This window comes from Heloderma suspectum, chromosome 2, assembly GCF_057233095.1.
Source record: "Heloderma suspectum isolate Gila_16-S chromosome 2, 16-S_ref, whole genome shotgun sequence".
Lineage (NCBI taxonomy): Eukaryota > Metazoa > Chordata > Lepidosauria > Squamata > Helodermatidae > Heloderma > Heloderma suspectum.
In genome coordinates, this window is record NC_139459.1 from 94,270,836 (window position 1) to 94,290,252 (window position 19,417).

The following is a 19,417-nucleotide window of genomic DNA, read 5'->3' on the forward strand; positions in this document are numbered from 1 at the left end:
CTAGATGGGTACAATGGTAGTAACCGAGTCCTGTCTATGTGTCATACAGATTCTGGTGAGATCTACATTAAATGAACATGGTTGTACAGTGAAGTATCACTGGAAACAAGGCCTTAAAACTGCACCTATCAATGGCTTGGTTACAATGCTGGTCATACAGCAGCAGAACAGGTTTCCCCTTCCTCCTGCGTCATACCTGCCCCCCAAATCTGTTCTGGCAAGTTGAGGGATACTCCAGAGCAGATCTGGGGTGCACATGAAGGACTGCAGGGAAAACTTGCATTCTGTGTGTGGAAGTCCATTTAAGCAATGTTGGATTTAAACTATAGTATATAGCTGAAGAGTCAGCTGATGTTTCCCACGCTCTTCTGTCTGTTTGGCTAATAATGTAGAGGTAGGAAATGTAAGGCTGGTAGCCTATTGCTGACCCACTGGGACATTTTTCTCAAGTCTGCACACAGTAGCGCCAGCCTGGAGACCTTAAATTGCTCCTCTCCCACAAGTTAATGCAATTAACTCCTGCATATGATTGAAATAATGTATATCAAAGTCAGCACTGCATTAAACATTTACATGGGCAGAGGTAATTAGCTTTTTATCTTTTCCAGTCGTCTCTCAGCCCTATATTCTGTATTCATCAGGATATGTTTAGGCCTTGATTAATTTACTACTCTGTGTATATTGAATGTTTGCAGGGTAAGGGGTTTTAATTGTACATTAATCTCTTCCATTATTATTTACTATACAGATCCTGCATATATCATTGTGGGAGAAGTGCGCTAACCAAGCACTACTTTTCATCTCTTTGTTATTTTCTGACTTTCCCACAGGTTGGTAAGGTAACAGCTGTGTATTCATAATATGAAGCTGTGACCCTATTCTCCCAGGCCTGATTTGGGTGCCAAGAAAGGCACCAAGGAGCTAATATTATCAAGATTTACATCCTCCACTTGGCAGAACAAGACATTTTTAGGAACTGGGAAAGGCCTGCCCCCAACAGCTGCCAAACCTATTGTGCATGATTTCTGTCCAGCTGGAGTGCACAGAGTAGAGTGCACTCCACTGGAGTGCACAGAGCAACTGAATAAGAGAAAGGATGGGGTGAGAGAGGGTGAGAAAGGATGGGGTGAGAGAGGGTGAGAAAGGAAGGGGTGAAGAAAAGGAAGTGGGTACAAATACAACTGAACAGTAGAATTATTTTTTATTTAAAATATTTCTATACCACCCTTCAATTCACAATTTTCAAGGCAGTTTACAGTTTCTTATTAAAAATATGCTAAAAACAGAAAAAAGGCTAAAAATAATGCTAGCAAGGGGAAAAAATACATGAGAGGTTAAAAGCCTGGGAAAATAAAAATGTATTTGGGGAAAAAAAGGGAATGGGTAAACGTGAGAGGAACAGTGCTCAAATTATAGGGAGGAAGGTGTGTGTTGGGGGATGGGGTGCTAAATACAATCTGTATGTCCCACAGACTCCCCCCAGTTTTAGCCAAATCCCCCACAGCCTTTGAAAGCAACAGCCGTGGGAGGTATTACAGCTCACAAGAGATAAGGAGCTGGGGCCCTCTGCTCTCCCCCTCCCTGACATTGGACAGCAAAGGGGAAAGGAGGTAAAGGATGAAAACAAAGGGGTGTTGCAAATGACAGGATGAAAGATGAAAAGGAACGGGGTGCAGGGTGCAGACAAAGGGGTGCAGGGGAGAAAACCAACAAGGGAATAGGAAGAAAAAAGAATGGAATCTGAGGAGAAATGTAAGGAAAGAGTGCTTCCAGACACACAGCTCCTAGCACTACCAGTCAATAGGCATTGTGCAGCTATTTCATCTTTCCCTCCTTAATGGATTTTTTGTGGTAAGAGAAAAGGCAGAAGTGATGGGAAAACAACCCTTTGGTTATCACAGAACACAAAATATACATGATTAAAATAACAAACAAGAAGGTAATACGTATTAACAAATTGTAATGCATGTTTTCAAACATAAAAAATCACAGCAAAAGTTTAGGTTATATATTTGTTCTTAAGAATAAAATATGTACATCTTACCATTGTTAATAGAGTAACATGGATACTTGTAAATTGTTGTACAATTTATTAAGCATTCGCTGAACAAAGTTGTACAGACAGATAATGTACATGTATTATAATGGAAATGAAATAAAGAACAGTTAAAATTTAAAAAGAAAGAAGTGATGGGAAAACACGGAAGGACTATAAATGGAAGGTAATTATAGGTGCTCCAGACAAGGCTTTTATTCTGCCTCATTCGCATAATTTTATTGCTGGGGGGGCGGGGTCCAGGTGATGATGTCTTCCAATCCTGTATTTTCCCATGGCAGCTTATGTCTTTTCTCTTACCACAGAAAATCCCAAAAAGGAAAACATGGGTAGCGCTAGGAGTCTTCCATCTAGGAGCATCTGACCTCTGGAACCCCGCTAAAATTCCATGAATGAGATAGGGTGATTGCGTAATAAAAGCCTCGTCTGGAGGCATCCAAAACAGTGTGAAGGAAGTAGTGCCGCGGATGAAGTGGAAAAAAGAGGGGTGGGGAGAGAAATGGAAAAGGTGGAAGAAAATAATCCGAGGCTGGAGGAAGAAACGGAAGGGAAGTGAACGGGAGAAGAATAAGACGTAAATAAATTCAAGTGTGTAAATGAGGAGGGAAAAGAGACAGAGGAGGAGAAGGCTGAGAGTGCAAACGCAAGCGGATAGGAGCAGATGGAAAAGAGCAAGGGAGAGAAGGGAAAGGCACGAGGAGCGAAGGCGAGAGAATGGGGGGAAGGAGCCTGACTGAGGGAGGGGCGACGGCGAGACGGAAGGAGGCAGGCAGCGAGGGATGGTGAGGCACAAGAGCTGAGCCTGACGCAGCGAGCGGGAGCCACCCCACCCCGCCGCTCTCCGCGCACCGAAGGAAAGGCGCTCCGCCTCGGCGTCTTGCGCGCGCCTCAGGCTTGAGCGTTGCGGGCGGCCCCCTTGAGGCAGGGACGCGGAGCTGCTTCTGGCGAGGAAGGCAAAGAAGCCGCTCGGGCGGCGAGGAGGACGGCGCCAGAAGCCACCGCCCCCCCCCCCCCGCACATGATGTTCGCCCAGCAACAGCGGCGGGAGCCGCCGCGTCGGGACTGAGTCGCCTGCCGCCTTGCGAGGCAGGCGCGGGGTCACTCCTCCTCTCCTCCCTTCCACCCTTCCTTCTCCCCTCCCGGCGAGGAGGGGCCGAGGCAGCCGGGCTGGTCGTCGGCCCCCCCTTCAGGACTGCGGTGCATGTTCTCTCCCTGCGAGTGCGTGAGGCGAGGAGGCAGGAGGACCATGAAAATGATCCGGTTCCGGAGCTCGAGCATCAGGTCTTTGAGCCAGGAGATGAAATGCACCATCCGACTGCTGGACGACTCCGAGATCTCCTGCCACATCCAGGTGCTTCTACCCGGCTGGGAAGCCATTGACTCCTTTAGGCAGGGGCCTTTTGACGTTCACTCCCCCCCTTTCCATCTCTCCCCCCCCTTTCCCACGGCAAAAGGGACGCTGGCCGGCGCCCCCTCCACACGTGCACCCTATGCTTACGCGTCGCCACCCCTGCCGTGTTTGTGCCACCCTTTTCCCGTCCTGTGGTGCCCAACTGCCCATCTCTCTCGCATGCACGCACGTATTTTGCCCGAATCCTTTCACTGTAGTGAGAAGTTGTTTACAGGCGAAGAGTGAACCTAGGCAAGGTTGGTTATCACCGGGGGTGTGTGTGTGTGTGTGGGGGGGGAGCTGATGCAGAGCTATAGTCTGTGTTTTTGTTGGGCTGTGTTGGAACCCTGGAAAGTTCACATAGAAGAAGGAAGGGCCCTTCCAGACAACTGGCTTGTAGCGCAACCAATCCATAGCCGTTGTGTGTTAGATGCGTGATATCCAGATGTCTTTCCTCAAGGAAGCCCTTCTGTTTTGCAGAGATCGTGTTTCCCCTGAGCTTGCAAAACACTGCCACTGCTGCAAAAATGTACTCTGTACCTTAGTGATAGTGATTTGGGGTGCTGTCTGGAATGTGATCATGCAGATGGCACAGTCCCCCAGTTGGATAGTGCCCATGACAATGCTGGTGACAAGTGACACAACATTCCTCTACATGTCCTCATGTATTAGCTGTGTTTTATTTCATAATATAAGTCTATAAGGAACTGATATATTTCAGATTGGGCTGATGATTGTGACTTGGGCTGGAGACTGTACCATTCTGTTCATTACTATACCATTCATGTGCAGGAGCACTAGTGTAGCCCTTTAAAAGAAAAGGAAATAAAAGTAAACACCACAAGGGAAGACTCCACTGTTCTGGTACTAAAATAATATAAGGCTAAGTGAAAACAGGCTACAAGGTGTTCTTTGGACAGTGGTGGACTCTTTGCCATTTCTCTTTCTATTGGTTCTCCAGAACAGTGCTAGGTAGGAAGGTGGAATTCAAGAGGTGAAGAGAGGTGGTTGAAGTTGAGGAGTCTACTCTATTTGGAAAGCTTTTCATGGCAATTGGCCTCATCCACCTGGGAGGAAGAGCTGGCTGCCCAGCTCTGTTGCACAGGAGATTTTAGGAAGACAAGGCTCTTAGTATCTATGTGTGGTAGCTTTCTCTAGTCTGATGCCCTCAAGATGTAATCCAATACATCTGGAGGGGGCGAGGCTGGGGAAGAGTGATGTATTAGGTATCTTTAGCACAGCCATGCTTCTCACCCTTGTATTTACATTTTGCATCATTATCTCAAGATGGTTGGCAGTTTATTCAGCAGCTTTCCCACCTGCCTGTTATTATTTTTTGCTATCTAGGACCAACATACACCATCCAGCATCTGAATTAGGAATTAGAGCAATCTCTGGCAACATCACTGAAGCTCCTGCTATGTTCAGTAATTGCAAAATATTTATGCTGTTTGTGTAGTTTAAGCAAAAGAAGTAATCAGAGCTGTCAGCTAATGAAATAATTTATAGTTTATGTATGATCTGCCTCTTCACAGGTTTAATTAATTAATTACATTGAAATAAATTTTGCATATTACTCAAACCTTAAAATATACTTCTTTTTAAGATATCAAAAGGGGTGTAAGGTAACTTATGATTTTACAAAACAAAAGCCATCACTCATAGTTAAAAGGAAACAATTACATGTGTCTAATATTTTTCAATTTCATTTCCTCTTACAGTAACACACCAGAACCAAAATAGCACCAAAAATAAATCAATAGCCCAACCAATTAAAACTAATTCTCACCTGTTAATAAACAGCTTTAGTTGATTCATCTACTAATTAAACAAATGAAAGCTTTCAGCTCTATAAAGAGTGTATATCAAATGTATCCTCTGTTGAGAGTGGTTGGTTGAAGTCATTATGTTTAAATGCCTCTCTGTCAGTCATGTGGAGATGGAGAATAAAATTAAGAATCTAGTAACCTGTTTGCCCCTCTTTATTTTTGACTACCAGGAATTTTGTTCCAGGATGCTGTGCTCTTAAAATTCCCCAAAGACTTTTACCTTGAGGGTTTTGGGGCAGGCTTCATGAAATACTGGAATGGCAGAAATCTATTGATTATGAAAGCTACTATCTAAATTCCCTAAGGGGAAAAAAAGATAAGTGCTCCAGTGAACTAGTATGCACTACATAGAACTGTTTGACTGAATATGATGTCTTCCCCCCCCCCTTTTTCTGTTTTTGTACATGCTGTGGACAGTACAGAGGAATTACTTTACCTTTAGTAGAAAATATTCATTCAGTATATGTGTATTGTAGACATGTTGATTTGGAAGATCTCCAAATTCACTGTGCCTGAAAGAAAGAGGTGGACTTGTTGATATATTGCCTCTTAAAGAGAATATGATAATATTTAAGGCAGTTTGGCACAGTTGGATAGTTGAAGCAATGCTGGTAAGTCTCATCTTCTGCTATAGAAAAATAGTTTGAAAGAAACTGTTGTTTCTCTATTGGTCACAGAAGGCTGGAAATACCAAACAGGTGAAGCAATATATTTTAATTCAGTAAGGGTGCAATCCTATGCATGTTTAGATGGAAAAAAGTCCTACAGTTCCCAGCATTCCCCAGGCAGTCATGCTGGGGAAATGCTGGAAGTTGTAGGACTTTTTTCTGTCTAAACATGCATAGGATTGCGCCCTAAATCTTATTTATTTATTTATTTATTTACTTACTTACTTACTTATTTCATTTCTATACCGCCCAATAGCCAAAGCTCTCTGTTAAATCTAAATCTTGTTAGTATAAGTATATAGAAATGTCTAAGTTGCACATAATTTTTTGTGAGACAGAATAGAAAGAATTGGCAGTTACAGACAGCGACTTTATTTCCTTATAACAGATTATACAGTTTAAAACGTTAGTTTTTTTTCTAGTACATCAAACAACACACAGTTGAGTACACTGATCAGGAGGGGGCTATAGATAATTATTTTGATGGAAGAAACTGACACCAAAACATAGGACTTGAATCTTCCCTTTGCACATAGAGAATCTTCCCTTTGCACATTGTGCATAACTGCAGTGAGGGAGCATTGTTAGGCTTCCTCACCACTGCTGGGTGATCAAGGGTGTGAGGTCAAGCAAACCCTGTTCACTCATTGGACACTGAGAGCTGGGTGAGTAGGTTGGTCTGGAGAGTTTATAAGCAAGCCAGTGCACCCACTCCCTCCATCAGCACATTCTCAGCCTGGTTTGGTCACTAATCAGATATGTGGGTGGGTGGGTGTCCTTTGCACAAACCAAACCCTAATTGTTCAGATTGCCAGTGTATTCACCATGCAGGCAGGATCAGCCTTCGCTATTTGATACGCAGGTTGGGGAATGGGTTTGTTGCCTTGCTATAACAGAGCAGGCCAGGCATCATATGTATAAGGTTCAGCAGCAAATGAAGCTCCACGTGGGGGATCAGTTGGGGCAAACCTATGTCACTGTTCATATTCGGTGTGGCACAACACCATGCCATCTATACATTTGGGTAGTATCTGGATTGTGCTCACAGCGTTACAAAGTCTATTCTACATCTAATGGAGGAGAGTGTGAGTGCAGTCTTCAAACAACCCCAGTCAGTTTTACTTAGGTGTAAATCAGTTTAGTTTCTTCCTTCAGTCAGAACAGTTTAAATTCAAGTGTGCTGGTTTTTAAGAGGTTTGTGCATCACACGCTCAAGGCTGCTTCACATGTTACTTCTTTTCTACATGAGTAGGAAGCATTCAGCATTTATCCCAGTGAATGTACCTGGTCAAAAAACAAACACACACATCAGATGATGTTTTAAAAGCACATGATAAGGGATGTGCATGTGTGTGTATCTGCATGTATCTGACTGATGTGTGTTATTTATGTTGCAACACAATAGCAGAACATCAGAGTTTGGCTTCCGCTTTTTACAAATTTTCCCAAGTCACCCAGTCCCTCAGGACTAGATAAATTCAACCCAAACTTAATTAAACTTTTGTGTGCTGCTATTCCTATAAAAGCCAAAGGGTTATTTAAGCATCCAAGAGTATTTATGCTCCCAATATAAATCCACTGATCTTAGTGGAGTCATTTTAGGATAATTTCCAGCATTTTGTGTAGTAGAAAAAAAAGACTTGTACTTTAGGAGGTTTGTGTTCTCATAACTCCAGCTGCTTCTATTCCATTTGGGCTCAGGTTTCTTCTGTTAGTGCTGCGCAGCATCATGGACTAGCATGTGTTCCCTAACAGACTACCAAGAGAGTAAATGAATATGGAATTTCCCTCAGATTTTGTGGAATCCCAAGCAATAAAAGGGAATCCTCTGGGACAGTGTATGTATACCAGTAATACTTTCATAATGGAATGTTGTAGTGATGGTCTCATGGCTTCAATGAGTGAGCGAGCATGAATGTCTTTCATAATGCCATTTAATGAAGCCTGATTTGAAGAAATAAAATGCACTCTAAATCTAGGATTTAAAACCAGATTTTCAGCAGTGTACAATTGGCAGTGCATATTAGACTGTGAGCAAATTCATGTTGATTCACATAAATGGAGAATCTGGGATTTGATGTTTTAGGAGCTACAAAGAGGCACATTTACTGGAAAGTGGATATGAAATGACTGGCTTGCCACCCAAGGCAAACTCTAAACTAGATTATTCCTATGCATGTGCTGCTTAGATTTGTATGATGTTAAATACAGGAAACGGGTACTTTCACAGTCACAAAGCCAACACAAAAAAGCAAAAGCTGAAGACCTGGGACATCTGATGTATTACAGTTACATGGTGCTCTTGGGTCCAAAACACCTTGACATACTCAGGATGCTTTCAGATGCCCTTAAAAGTATCTGCCTGGGGACACCTGCCAGTAGCTTCAGAGAACACCTTCCTTTTAAAATTTTGACTTACCAGTTCCAGCTAGAAGCACTGGGAAGGGTCCCCTTGCAAACCATCTTTATGCTACTATCTGTAGTTTAGTGTTTTATACTAATAGTCTGTCAGAATCAAAGAAACGTCTTACTTGTAGTGTATGTGGAGTTCCAGATAAATGTTTTGCCAAAAAGATCTCCCTCTCTTTGACTACAGAAGATGCATTAGTAGCTTATTAAATCAAAATAGCACATTATTAAACATACCAGAAAGGATATCCTTGGTTACACGGAATTCCTTTATTTTGTTCTTTTTGGAAAAGCAGCAGCAGCTTGGCATTTTTCTCCCTGTAAATGTTATAGTGTTCCTGTTAAACTAACATTAGCACTGGAATGTTAATGTTCATTGGAAACTAGATTTCAGTCATCCAGAAGGAAAGTGGTGCCCAGTCCTGGTGATGAAGACTGCCTTTGTGGAATTATTGAGTGGGCTGAGGAATGTCACAAATGAATCATGCAATTACTAATTCTAACCAGTTGATTAACAGGCAGTAGGAGTGTCAGATAGGTGAACACATGGCTAAGGGCTAGGTTTTAGCCCAAATATCAAAATTAAATATGTTGCTTTTTCACCCATAAGACTTGATGATTAGAAATTAGATGAACTGGACAAGTGACAGTGGAAAGGGTCAGGAGCCCACGGGCAAGATTCAGCTAATCTTTCCAATGACATTTCTGCCCTAATTTTTTATTTATTTCTTAAGCTTCCTTGGGACTCAGCTGCTTTGCAGCATCATTGAGTAAAACTGCAGTGACGCACAGCAGAAAAGGAGACAAGCAGAATGAAAAATAATCTAAAATCATAATGGGCACAGCCTGTAACATCCCTACTCTTTGTCAAAGATGATTGACCTGCCTAACCAAACGCAAAGCTAAAGGGATTGCAGTGAAGGTTTAAAGGGCAGTAGAAAGGGGGATATCTTAGAGTAAATGGTGGTAGCTTAAAGCCATAGAGGATTTTAGATTCTTTTCTTTCAATCAAACTGGCAGATAGTGTGACTATGTCTGCAAGTACGGCAACTGTGGAAAAACAAAGTAAATCAATTAGACTTTTCATTTGCCAACCCTGTGCAAAAATAATATATTCCTTCATTAGCTAGTGCCAGTAACATAAACACCACAATTCATATGCCGAGGAAACTTTATTGCTAATATGCTCTGAAGTCTTCAGAATAGAGAGAGAGAGAGAGTGTGTGTACATATATATATTCACATTTGTATGCCACCCTTTGTCCAAGGACTTCAAGGCCGCATACAGGAGGATATAAGGGGTCTTATCTGTCCTTCTTTTGGTTTTGATTACTATTATTTATTTTCATAATCTAATCGTTAGACATTTTGTTAATATGTCTGTGCATTGTGATAATTTCATGTAAACAAGGTTGTTGTATTTCAGAGCTGTACCTGTTTCCATTCATAAATGAAAAAATGTCTTAACTGTTACCTTTGAATATGATTATCATCTTCGTTATAACTTCTCTGCATCTTGCTGATGCTTTAAAATAGAATTATTTCATATCAAACAAATATTGAACTATAATATGGAAATTGACTTGGCTTCTGGAGTTATGCCCCAGCAGCTGTTAAAATAATTTCCTAACTTTTTTCTTCTTCTTTTATCCTACTCAGCATTATATGTAGTAGTTGAAATTTCTATTTTCAGTGGTACAAGGCAAGGCATTCTTGGTAGTGATGTCCATTCCCTGGAAGTCCTTGCCAAAGGAGATCCTTCCTGCCTCCTCTGTTTTTATATTTGTACTGTTAGGCCAAAGCCTTCCTCTTTACAGAAAATTTTGACAGCTACTGCTCATGCTACTTGGTGAACCAGATTTGTTTCCATGTATTTGCTTGCTGGTTTTATGGTGCATTGTTACATTTTAAAGATTTTTAATTTTTCTGTTTTATCAGGATTTTTTAAAAGAAAAACTATAGCTTTTAATGGATATACATTGCATTGACCACCTTCTGGCTGAAATAGCAACAAGAAGGCTCCTACCTAAAATCATTCTTGCTCACATTAGCTATTTCTTTGAGAATCTTCAGTCTGCTCTTATCCAGTAGTTACCAACCTTTGGGCCTTGATATTGTCACTACTGATGTAGTAGAGACTTCACAACCTACTGAAATAGATTAATCCCTACCATTGTAACAAATAGTATGGTTTGGCCTTTACAGTTTTGAGAAACTGTATAATGCAGTTCAATTTCATAAATGCATACCACTATACATTTTTGGGGTAGTTGAAACCTAGTTGCCCAAGAAATCTCTTCAAATTCTTCTCCAGGGAAACAAAGCTTTAAGTTTTAGTCACAAAATTAATTTTTAAATTAGCCCAGTGAATTTAAATTATATTCTTTAATTTAGATTAAGGTGATGCATACATGAATATGTTTATTTTTATTTATTCTGAAATAAATACTCTTCTGAAACTGCAGCTGTCATGTCAAGTTATAAAACAATTATTCTTTTACTTTGCACTTTTTATCATGCTTGTCATTACAGCAAAAATGTGAAGTAGGTCACAGCATGTAATTGGGGTGTTTGCTTGAGTATAAAGAAGCAATCTACCTGATTGTTCATAGGGAATTGTATTTCACCTGATCCCTTTGAAGACAGGTAATAACTGCTTTGCTCTTTACTATTAGATAATGCATCCTGAATGGCATGCTGATTCAACATGGAAAATGTAATGTATCTTCAAGGGAAGTATCATGTAGCAGATCTGTGGCTGCAGATCTGTAGAAGAATATGACCTGCTTTGCACATAATGCTAACCGGTGGTTTATTTAACCCATGGGTTGTTGAATTCTGGGTTGTGATGTGTGAACCCAGCCACGCTAACAAACCAAGGTTTGTTAACCATGAACAACCCAGAAAGACAGAACTCATGATTTGTTGTAGAGTTGTGAACTCTGGGTTGTTTAAACCATGGGTTGTTGTTATATATGACCGCACTTGCTTTATATGCCAGTACTTCAGTACCACAAAGGCATTTGGCATACAGGGAGGGATGCGGGCAAAGGAAGAGGGAAACAACCCAGGAATTGAGAAAACAAACCACGGTTTGTTCAGTCATCCATCAGACAAACCCAGGGTAGGGCAACAAACCATGGGTTAATGTTATGTGTGAACCTGGTCCATATTTTCATGTAGCTTAAGGTATCTACCGGTGACTTCTAAAAGTAATGTGACAAGCTATTCTGACATGTGTTGCTTCCTCAGATGAACGTTTCTGAAATATGGACTGTGCACTATAATTGGCTAGGTAACTCAAAGCAACTAGATTTGGTCCAATGTACTTGGTCTTGTAGCCCTTCCAGGGAATGGTTGCTCTTTGTCCTGCTGCTGAGGCCAAGACAGCTAATAACTGCCACTTCTGTTGGTGAGAGGACAACTCTATCAAGGGACATCCTATGAGGATTCTGACTTCTATTAAGCCAGCTGCCCATGGGAAGAGCAGGAGCAGCTCTGACCTGGACATTACCTGCTCTACTCCCAGATGGGGTTGGGGAAGCAGGTACTTCGAGAGAGGGGTCGCATTTTGCTCCATTGTTGAAGCCAAGACAGCCAGAAGTTGAGTAGGAACCAGGAATGGGGGGAAGGAGTCTCTTCCTTTGTCTAGGGGGAACATTTACATGTGGAAGCTGGTCCCAGCTGAGAATGTCAACAACTTTATTGAAATATGTTTGTAAGCCACCACACTGTTCAGCCATACTTTCTGAAACAGAGGGCAATGTTATTGAATGAATTGCCTCAATAATGTATGTTCATCCAAATAGTCTCCACAATCTGCTACAGAATTGAGTAGATCAATGCCTTTACAGATGAAGGGCCTCTGGATTTGATATGAAGTTGCTAATACCCATCTGGGAAGAAGGAATTTAATTTCCTTGTGGAGGAATCTGGCCGTCTTCTGGCTTTCATGGAACTATATTGCCAGAAATACTTCATGGACCATCTTGGCAGAGAGAACATCTTTCTGCGCAGTTGTATGAAAAGTTGGAATGACCTTGAACATGTGCCTGAAAACTGCAACATGTGTCATCACTCAGAATATTCAACAGGAAGCTCTTAGTACTTTGGAGCTCTAATGTCCTGAATCCAATTGGATTTGTTTCCCTGCTCAAATTCTGGTAAAGATAAAGTCTAGAATTACTTAAACTCCTTTATAGTTACCTGTTGCAAAATGTTGCAAAACATTTATTACACAATTATTTTGAAGATAGTTTTATATAGTTTATTATCAAACAACATCAAGCTAAATCTAAAGCATTTAGTGCTTGATTTTCAGCGTTGTCACATTTCTTGGAGGCTTGTGGTGCAGTCCACTTTAATAATAAAAACAGAGTGGTGTAGGTTCTGCCCTTTAAAATAAAAAATCAAAACTTTGTTTCAAGGTAACTGAAATTCTGGACTCCAAAAGCTTAATTCTGTGATTTATAATCATTATGCAGATTAAGCATATTTAGAGAGCAATCCTGTGGCCACTAGACGGTGGCTAGGCATCCATAGGATATGCCGTTTTCTTGGAACTGACCTCGGACCCCGTGCTCCAAGGTCAGTTCCCAGAGAACCAACCTCCCCCCACTTCCACATTGTCTCCAAGGCAGTGCGGAATGGCCCTGTCCTCCACACTCGCAAGAGGAGCACGGAGTGGCTGGAAAGGGGTGTGGCTGGGGCGTTCTGGGGCGGGGAGGGCGTAGCTGTGTGTATGATACATCCAATGTGTCATACAGCAGCCTTCTTCCCCGCTCAGCCTGCCTGCTGCTAGACAGGCACAACTGGCTGTCTAGCCAAAAAATCAGGGCAGGAGAAGTGCGGAGGGAATGATCCCCTCCGTACTTCTTCTGCCCTGCCTTGGATAGGTAGTAACCTCCGAGTTCGGAGGCGGCCGCCTATCTCGGTAGGATTGCGCCCTTAATCTACATAATTTATTCTGCTTTGGCTAGACCTAGGGAAAGGCATCTGAGTTTCATGAGCCCTGGCTAACACACTTTCAAGCATATTGTCATTGTCTAAAGGCGCAAACTTTTTTCTGTATAAAGATGAATAGGATTGTGCCTTCAAGAACTAGAAACTTGTTTCATTTTAAATGAAAGCACAGGTCCTCAGAATGCTGGATTCCATGCCAATACCAGTTTCTGGGCTTATGGAGTGATCTTATAGCTGCAAAATGCATACAGTCAGCATTATGTAGGCTGTTGCATTGTGAAAATCAAGTTCATTCTTCCTTCAACACTTTCCTCTCTCATTTGGTGGATTTATTTCTGCTTCTACCTTGCATACATTTGAACTGAATTGTTGTCTCATGGAGAAGTGAAGTAGACTTTTCTTTTTCTGGGAAGTGCAGAGTTTAGCTGCCATCACCAAATTAGAAAAAAAGGTTCCTAAGGAATTTGACATAGTCACTAGTATCTATGTAGAATATACCCTGTTAAGATCACATTTAATCTGCTTATGGAGGATTTCCTCACAGTAGTTCATAACTCTGCTTCGGAATATCTAGAATGTAAGAAATTCGCACCACAGACGGTACAATGATCCAATCTACCCACGTACTTTCCAACAAAGGCGGCTTCATGTCTTTTCAATTATGTGCAGTCTGGCAGGGGCTATATACCAGTGGTTTAGAAACTTGTACAGGCATTTCTTTATATTTATGCAGATCAGCCTCTTGACATTCGCTACCCAGGTATAGTTCCAGGCTTCCTCCTCTAGTTTGTCACCTACATCCACTTCCTGTGTCAAAAATGTGAAACCTGTATTTTTGATGAAAGTAATATTGAATGAAAGCAATATCTGATATAGTTTAGAGTTTTTCAGGGCAAACTGAGGTAATTGGAGGTAGAAATGCCTCAGATTGATTTATAGAGCAAGACTTTGTAAGAATGTGTTTATTGCCAACAGACTTCTCAGATTTTGTGAATGCATACCCCAGCATAGATCATGCTTGCAGTGGAAGCTGGAAGTGAACTTTATTCTTTGCTTGATCATTTGTAGCAATATTCTGTGTGCTGAGGTAGATTGCCTGGTCTCCTTTTGCTTGCCCAGTTGTAAAATTGGCATTAAAACTCCTCTAGACCCCCTTCAGTAGCAGATGTTGCACTAAATTTCTACTTCCATAAAGAAAAGAATATTTGTGTAGCTTCATTATTTCCACTTATTCTGCTGTGTTCGTCTGTTTAAATTCTTTTTATTTGAGAGTGTCTTAAGGTGTCAAAACAAGAAACGGTTGTAGGAAATTGTAATGTAAAATTGGTTACATGGGCAAAATTATTCCAGTTTCTTTGTGCTAATTATGAGAGCACGCTGACTTTTTGCATGTTATAGCCTTTGATAAGGGAGTGATGGGCTTTTGTATTCGTGAACCTCTAGTTTCAGTAGACTGGATCTTAGTAAGCATACACTCTTTCTACCTTACCAGTGAGAGAAAGAGAGAGAGATTTTTTATGGCAGGTTCTGGAAGTATTTCCAGTAAAGACATTACTCTGCAGTGCACCCACTTCTCTGTTTGTTGCATACTGTTCTCTGAATTACACATACGGACCTGCTGGGCAGGAAACTGTGGGGGTAAAGGTACGATTTTATGACCTTTGGTGGCATGCACCTGACTATATTTCTGACATTGGTGTACCTTTCTCAGTTTTTTTCAAAGCAAGTTAAAGAACAAAAAATGTTCTTTGAGCCTTGATTTCAAGGGATACAGAGCAGGCAGTGACATAGTTCACATTTATCTTTATTCTCAGCTGCACAGTTACTATTTTAATTACTTACTAGGATAGTCAATAATGGATTCATTTTTAACTGTCAGTCTTCTCCCCTTAAGCATGGGTAGTTGTAAAATATTTTACAAATACATTTAATAGTATAGTCTTCATACCCTGTCTTACAGACAGATAGGTTTTCTTGCAAAAATAGTTTTCTTCAGAGTCTCCTCTTTAAAATTCCTCCCTTCAAGTGAACAGCGTATGTGTGAGGAAAAGGAGCCATAGTGCCTGGGAGTTGAGCTCCTCTGTGACTGCCAAAAGTTGACTGTTTGAAAAACAAGCAATAATAGGAGGACAGTTAGGGAAATCAAGGGGCCAGTGGGGCCCTAGCTCTGTGCTGTGGATATAGGAAAGGAGAGGTTAAAGGATTATGCAGACAGCACAGCAGGCAGGAGCTTTAGGGAATTTATATTTATCCTGCAAGTGATGTCAGAACCACAACAAATAAAAGCCATGAGTGGCTGTGACAGTTTAGCTCATAGAAAACAGAGCATAGGAATGACATATTTAGAGATTGTTGCTAACACATGTTTTGCTAGAGTCTGTCCGTTCATAGCCCACTCTATCCCCAAATTGCAGGCTGTGTACAGCATTTCTTCATGTGCCATGCACATTTTTGTCTGCATATCTGTAGCTTTGCATCTACTAACAGTCTGCTTTAGATGAGTCCATATTTAAGGATGGATTGGTCAAGCTGAAATTGTCTAGCCCCACTGAGAAAATATCTTGGAATTTGGGAATAAAGTGCTCATGGGTTTCTTCTATCTTCTCATTCCACAAACCTTCCACTTTTTTAAAAATCCTGCCCCCCTTACCTTTTTGTTTTCAGCTGTACTCTTATTTGTTGAGCCAGGTATCTGTTGACCTTTAATCACATGGTACAATCCTCTCCTGTATGACACATTTGAGTTGGTCTACTGTGTGCCCCTTGGAGGAGTACATCATAAATGATCACATTTAGAAGCAGTAGAACTAGCAGCTCTGATTAAGCGCATAATACACAAAATAGGCACGGAAAAGTTTTATTTATAAAATGATTTTGCATGGACTCATAAATATATTAATGACACACTACTAAATATTAGCAGTATACTATTTCTTCCTCCTGGTGTGGCTTTTAACAGAAAGAATGCATGCTACTGGAAAAAGCTCAGATTAAATTTAGCTTCTCACAGGAATCTAAGATAACCATGGGCAATATCTTAGATATAACCAATGTGTTTACTGCAGCCCTCTTTTACATGTGTGCATAACAGTTAGAGAATGGCAATGAATACTTTCGTGACATGAGGATTTACTCATTTATAACATTTGTTGAGCATCAGCAGGAAGGAAAATTATGAGGTGGACAACATCCTGTAGGATGTGGAATTCCTCCAGTGAAATGTAGAGTACTAGTCACTCACTATTTTGAAGAACTGAAGATGAATCTCATCTCATTTAATTGGATATTAGCTTCTGTTTAGATTCATATGTAATCCAGAGGCTACATAAAGACTTTCAGTGCAGCCTGTACATCTTCAATATTTTTTCTGGAATCTTCAGGTTTCCGATTTAATTAAAAACAAAAAGTCAGTTTATAGCTCTGCCAAAGTTTTGAACATGTAAAAGCAAACTCCCAAAGGTTAAAAGGTTAGAAACAAGCGCATTCTGTGTCTTTGCCAGTTCTCATGATTACTAAATCTGTATGGGTAGCCAATCGGCATGTATCAGCCCATACGTTTGCAGTGTTATACCTCCAATACTGTATTCCTACTGGCACATGTATTGGCTTGCATATGCAGCAGTCAGTTTTAAATGTAATGCTGGCCAGCAGCGGCAGAAGATGTACCACTGACTGAGGCAAGAGGACATGCACTGCTGTGCCCCTTGGCCCCAAATTTAGAGATGGGGCGGGCAGCCTCTCCGGAGAGGCATCCATGCCTGAATGTGGCACTTTGAGGGCTCCTTCCTCAAAGCAAGGCATTGTGATGTGGCCTTGGAGACTGCCTGTACTACCCATACACTGCTGCTGCCGCTGCACTCCCCCCTCCCCTGTTGTGGCAAATGCCACAGTGGGAGAGTAGCAAACAAGCAGGGCTTCTTGGAGGAGCAATTCCCTCATCTCTCTCTGAGGCTATGCACTGATTTGAGTCCCCCAAATGAGAGAGGGCGAGCAGCCTCTTCAGAGAGGCCACCTGCCTGCCTGTCTGATCCCCCATTTTGGGAGAGTCCTCCAAGCAAGAGATCGGGCAGGCAGGCAGGCAGATGGACAGGTAGGCGGCCTCTCCAGAGAGCCCACTTGCCCACCCGATCTCTGAGTCCTCTCCCAAAGTGAGAGATCGTGCTGACGGCCTCTCTGGAGAGTCTGCCTGCCTGACTCTCACTTTGGGAGAGGGGTCAGAGCAAGAGATTGGGGAGTGGGATGCTCCTCCAAGGAGCCCTGCTTGCTTCCTGCTCCCCTGCTGTGGCATATGCTGCAGTGGGACAGCAGGGCTGGTGTGGCAGCTGTGCCTGCAGTGGCCCACCCAGCAGCAGGGGGGGGCAGTCTGCATCCCCTCCTGATCCACCACCTGAGCAAGAGATTGGCTCTTCGGAGGGCTGGCCCTGATGCTGGTCTAGAAAGACATTTACTGTCTGCTTAGCAATGTCATATTTAAATAATGGCTGATGCTACTCTGTTGTATGGGATCTAAGAAAATTTATTGTTTCCAGATATTCTTTGCTTAACCTTGCTATTTTACTTTTTAAGGCTTTAACCATGAGCCAATTACCTCCTCATTTTCTTCTCAAACTTACTTCCTTGTTTTGAGTGACATGTGAATTTGCTGTACATCAAGATCTGGAATGTTTCAGTTTTGTTCTGAATTTGGGCCACCTCTGGGACTTTTTCTGGGAAATATAGCTGTCTATTGCACTATATATAACCAAATATAATAAGGCTGGTCTTCTAGCTCATGATGATGGGTGGTGTGGGGGGAGAGGAAATCCTAAGCTTGCATAAAAATAAAAATTTTATTGGCTCAACACATTTCAAATTAAAACCTCCTTCTTTGGGGCACGTTAAAAGCATACCACGTGTTCTGTTTTAACTGGAAAATGTAATTACTTCACCAGAATTTTTGAATTAATTTTCATACTTGGCCTGAGTATTTGTATCTTAGCATCAAGGAACAGTACCAATAGGGACCAGAAAAAACAACTGTAAGGCTTGAAACCAAAATCAAACAAGAATGGTAGAATACTTTTCAGTCTTCTTTGGAAGAAGCAAGGGAGAGGGAATCCCCCAGAAGAATCTCTAAAGAGTTTTTTCCTTGATAAAGACTGGTGTCGAAATGCATTGGGAATTCAGTTGGTGCAGCTGTTTCTTGTTTGATCTTACAGTCAACCTTGGAGACTGCTGGGGTTTGAATGATAAGAGTAATCATTTCAAAGTTTTTTTAAAAAATCTATCCAGCTGAGCATAACAATATCCACAGAGACTAAGAGACAGAATAGTTCAGTGAAATGTGAAGTGTAAATTGCACAGTTGCAGGACATTCAGTTTCAAACAGTTTAAAAAAGAAACCTCACTGGTCTAATTCATATTAAACGCAACAGAAGAATCAAAGTTGTGGACGCAGAAACTTCTTGTAGTCTATTTCATCATACTGCAAATGCGAGATGGGCACCAAGATTACATTCTCTTTGGTTATATGTAGTTCTTTCTTACATCACCAGAGAATTTCATCTGGACATCCAGCTTGTACCATTTTGATTACTGCAAGAATATAAGGAACTGCTCTATTTATTTATTATAATATTTTTATACCACTTAGAGAGCAATCCTGTGTCCCCTAGACAGCATCTGGGGGAGATAGGATATTTCAGTTTCCTGGATCGGAGCCAGAGACAGGGCTTTCGGCTCAGAGCCAGGAAACTGCGCTCCCCTCCTGCTTGCAGCCAGTGCAGAGAGAACCGCACTGGCTGCTGTTACGAGTTCGCAGAAGCGAGCTCATAGGAGGTGAAAGGGAACATTCCCAGAGGCAGGGAGGGGAGGAGACTGGGACGTGGGAATATGAGGTATCCCCAGCTGTCCCCAGCCTCCTTCCCTCCTCCTCCCTGAAGCCACCGCTAGATGGGCAAAATCACCCGTCTAGCTAAGATGCAGAGCAGGAGGCATGAGGTGTCTCCCGCTCTGCATTGGATACTTGTAAGACTCTGAGTTAGGAGGCCTACAAGTAGCCAGGGCGCATCCCATAGTATTGCGCCCTTAATATATTAAAATCCTTAAGCAGTTCACAGTAAAA

At 41.8% G+C, this 19,417-nt stretch overlaps 1 protein-coding gene across 1 annotated transcript in view; it reads left to right on the forward strand.

Annotated features, from left to right (window-relative positions):
* The first annotated feature begins 2,715 nt into the window (after window positions 1-2,715).
* FRMD3 (FERM domain containing 3) overlaps window positions 2,716-19,417 on the forward strand; it is a 157,240-nt gene continuing 140,538 nt past the window's right edge. The window contains exon 1 of the mRNA XM_084834233.1: window positions 2,716-3,407. Within this exon, the coding sequence (XP_084690359.1) occupies window positions 3,258-3,407 (150 nt within the window). The 5' untranslated portion in view covers window positions 2,716-3,257. The remainder of the gene's footprint in view (window positions 3,408-19,417) is intronic.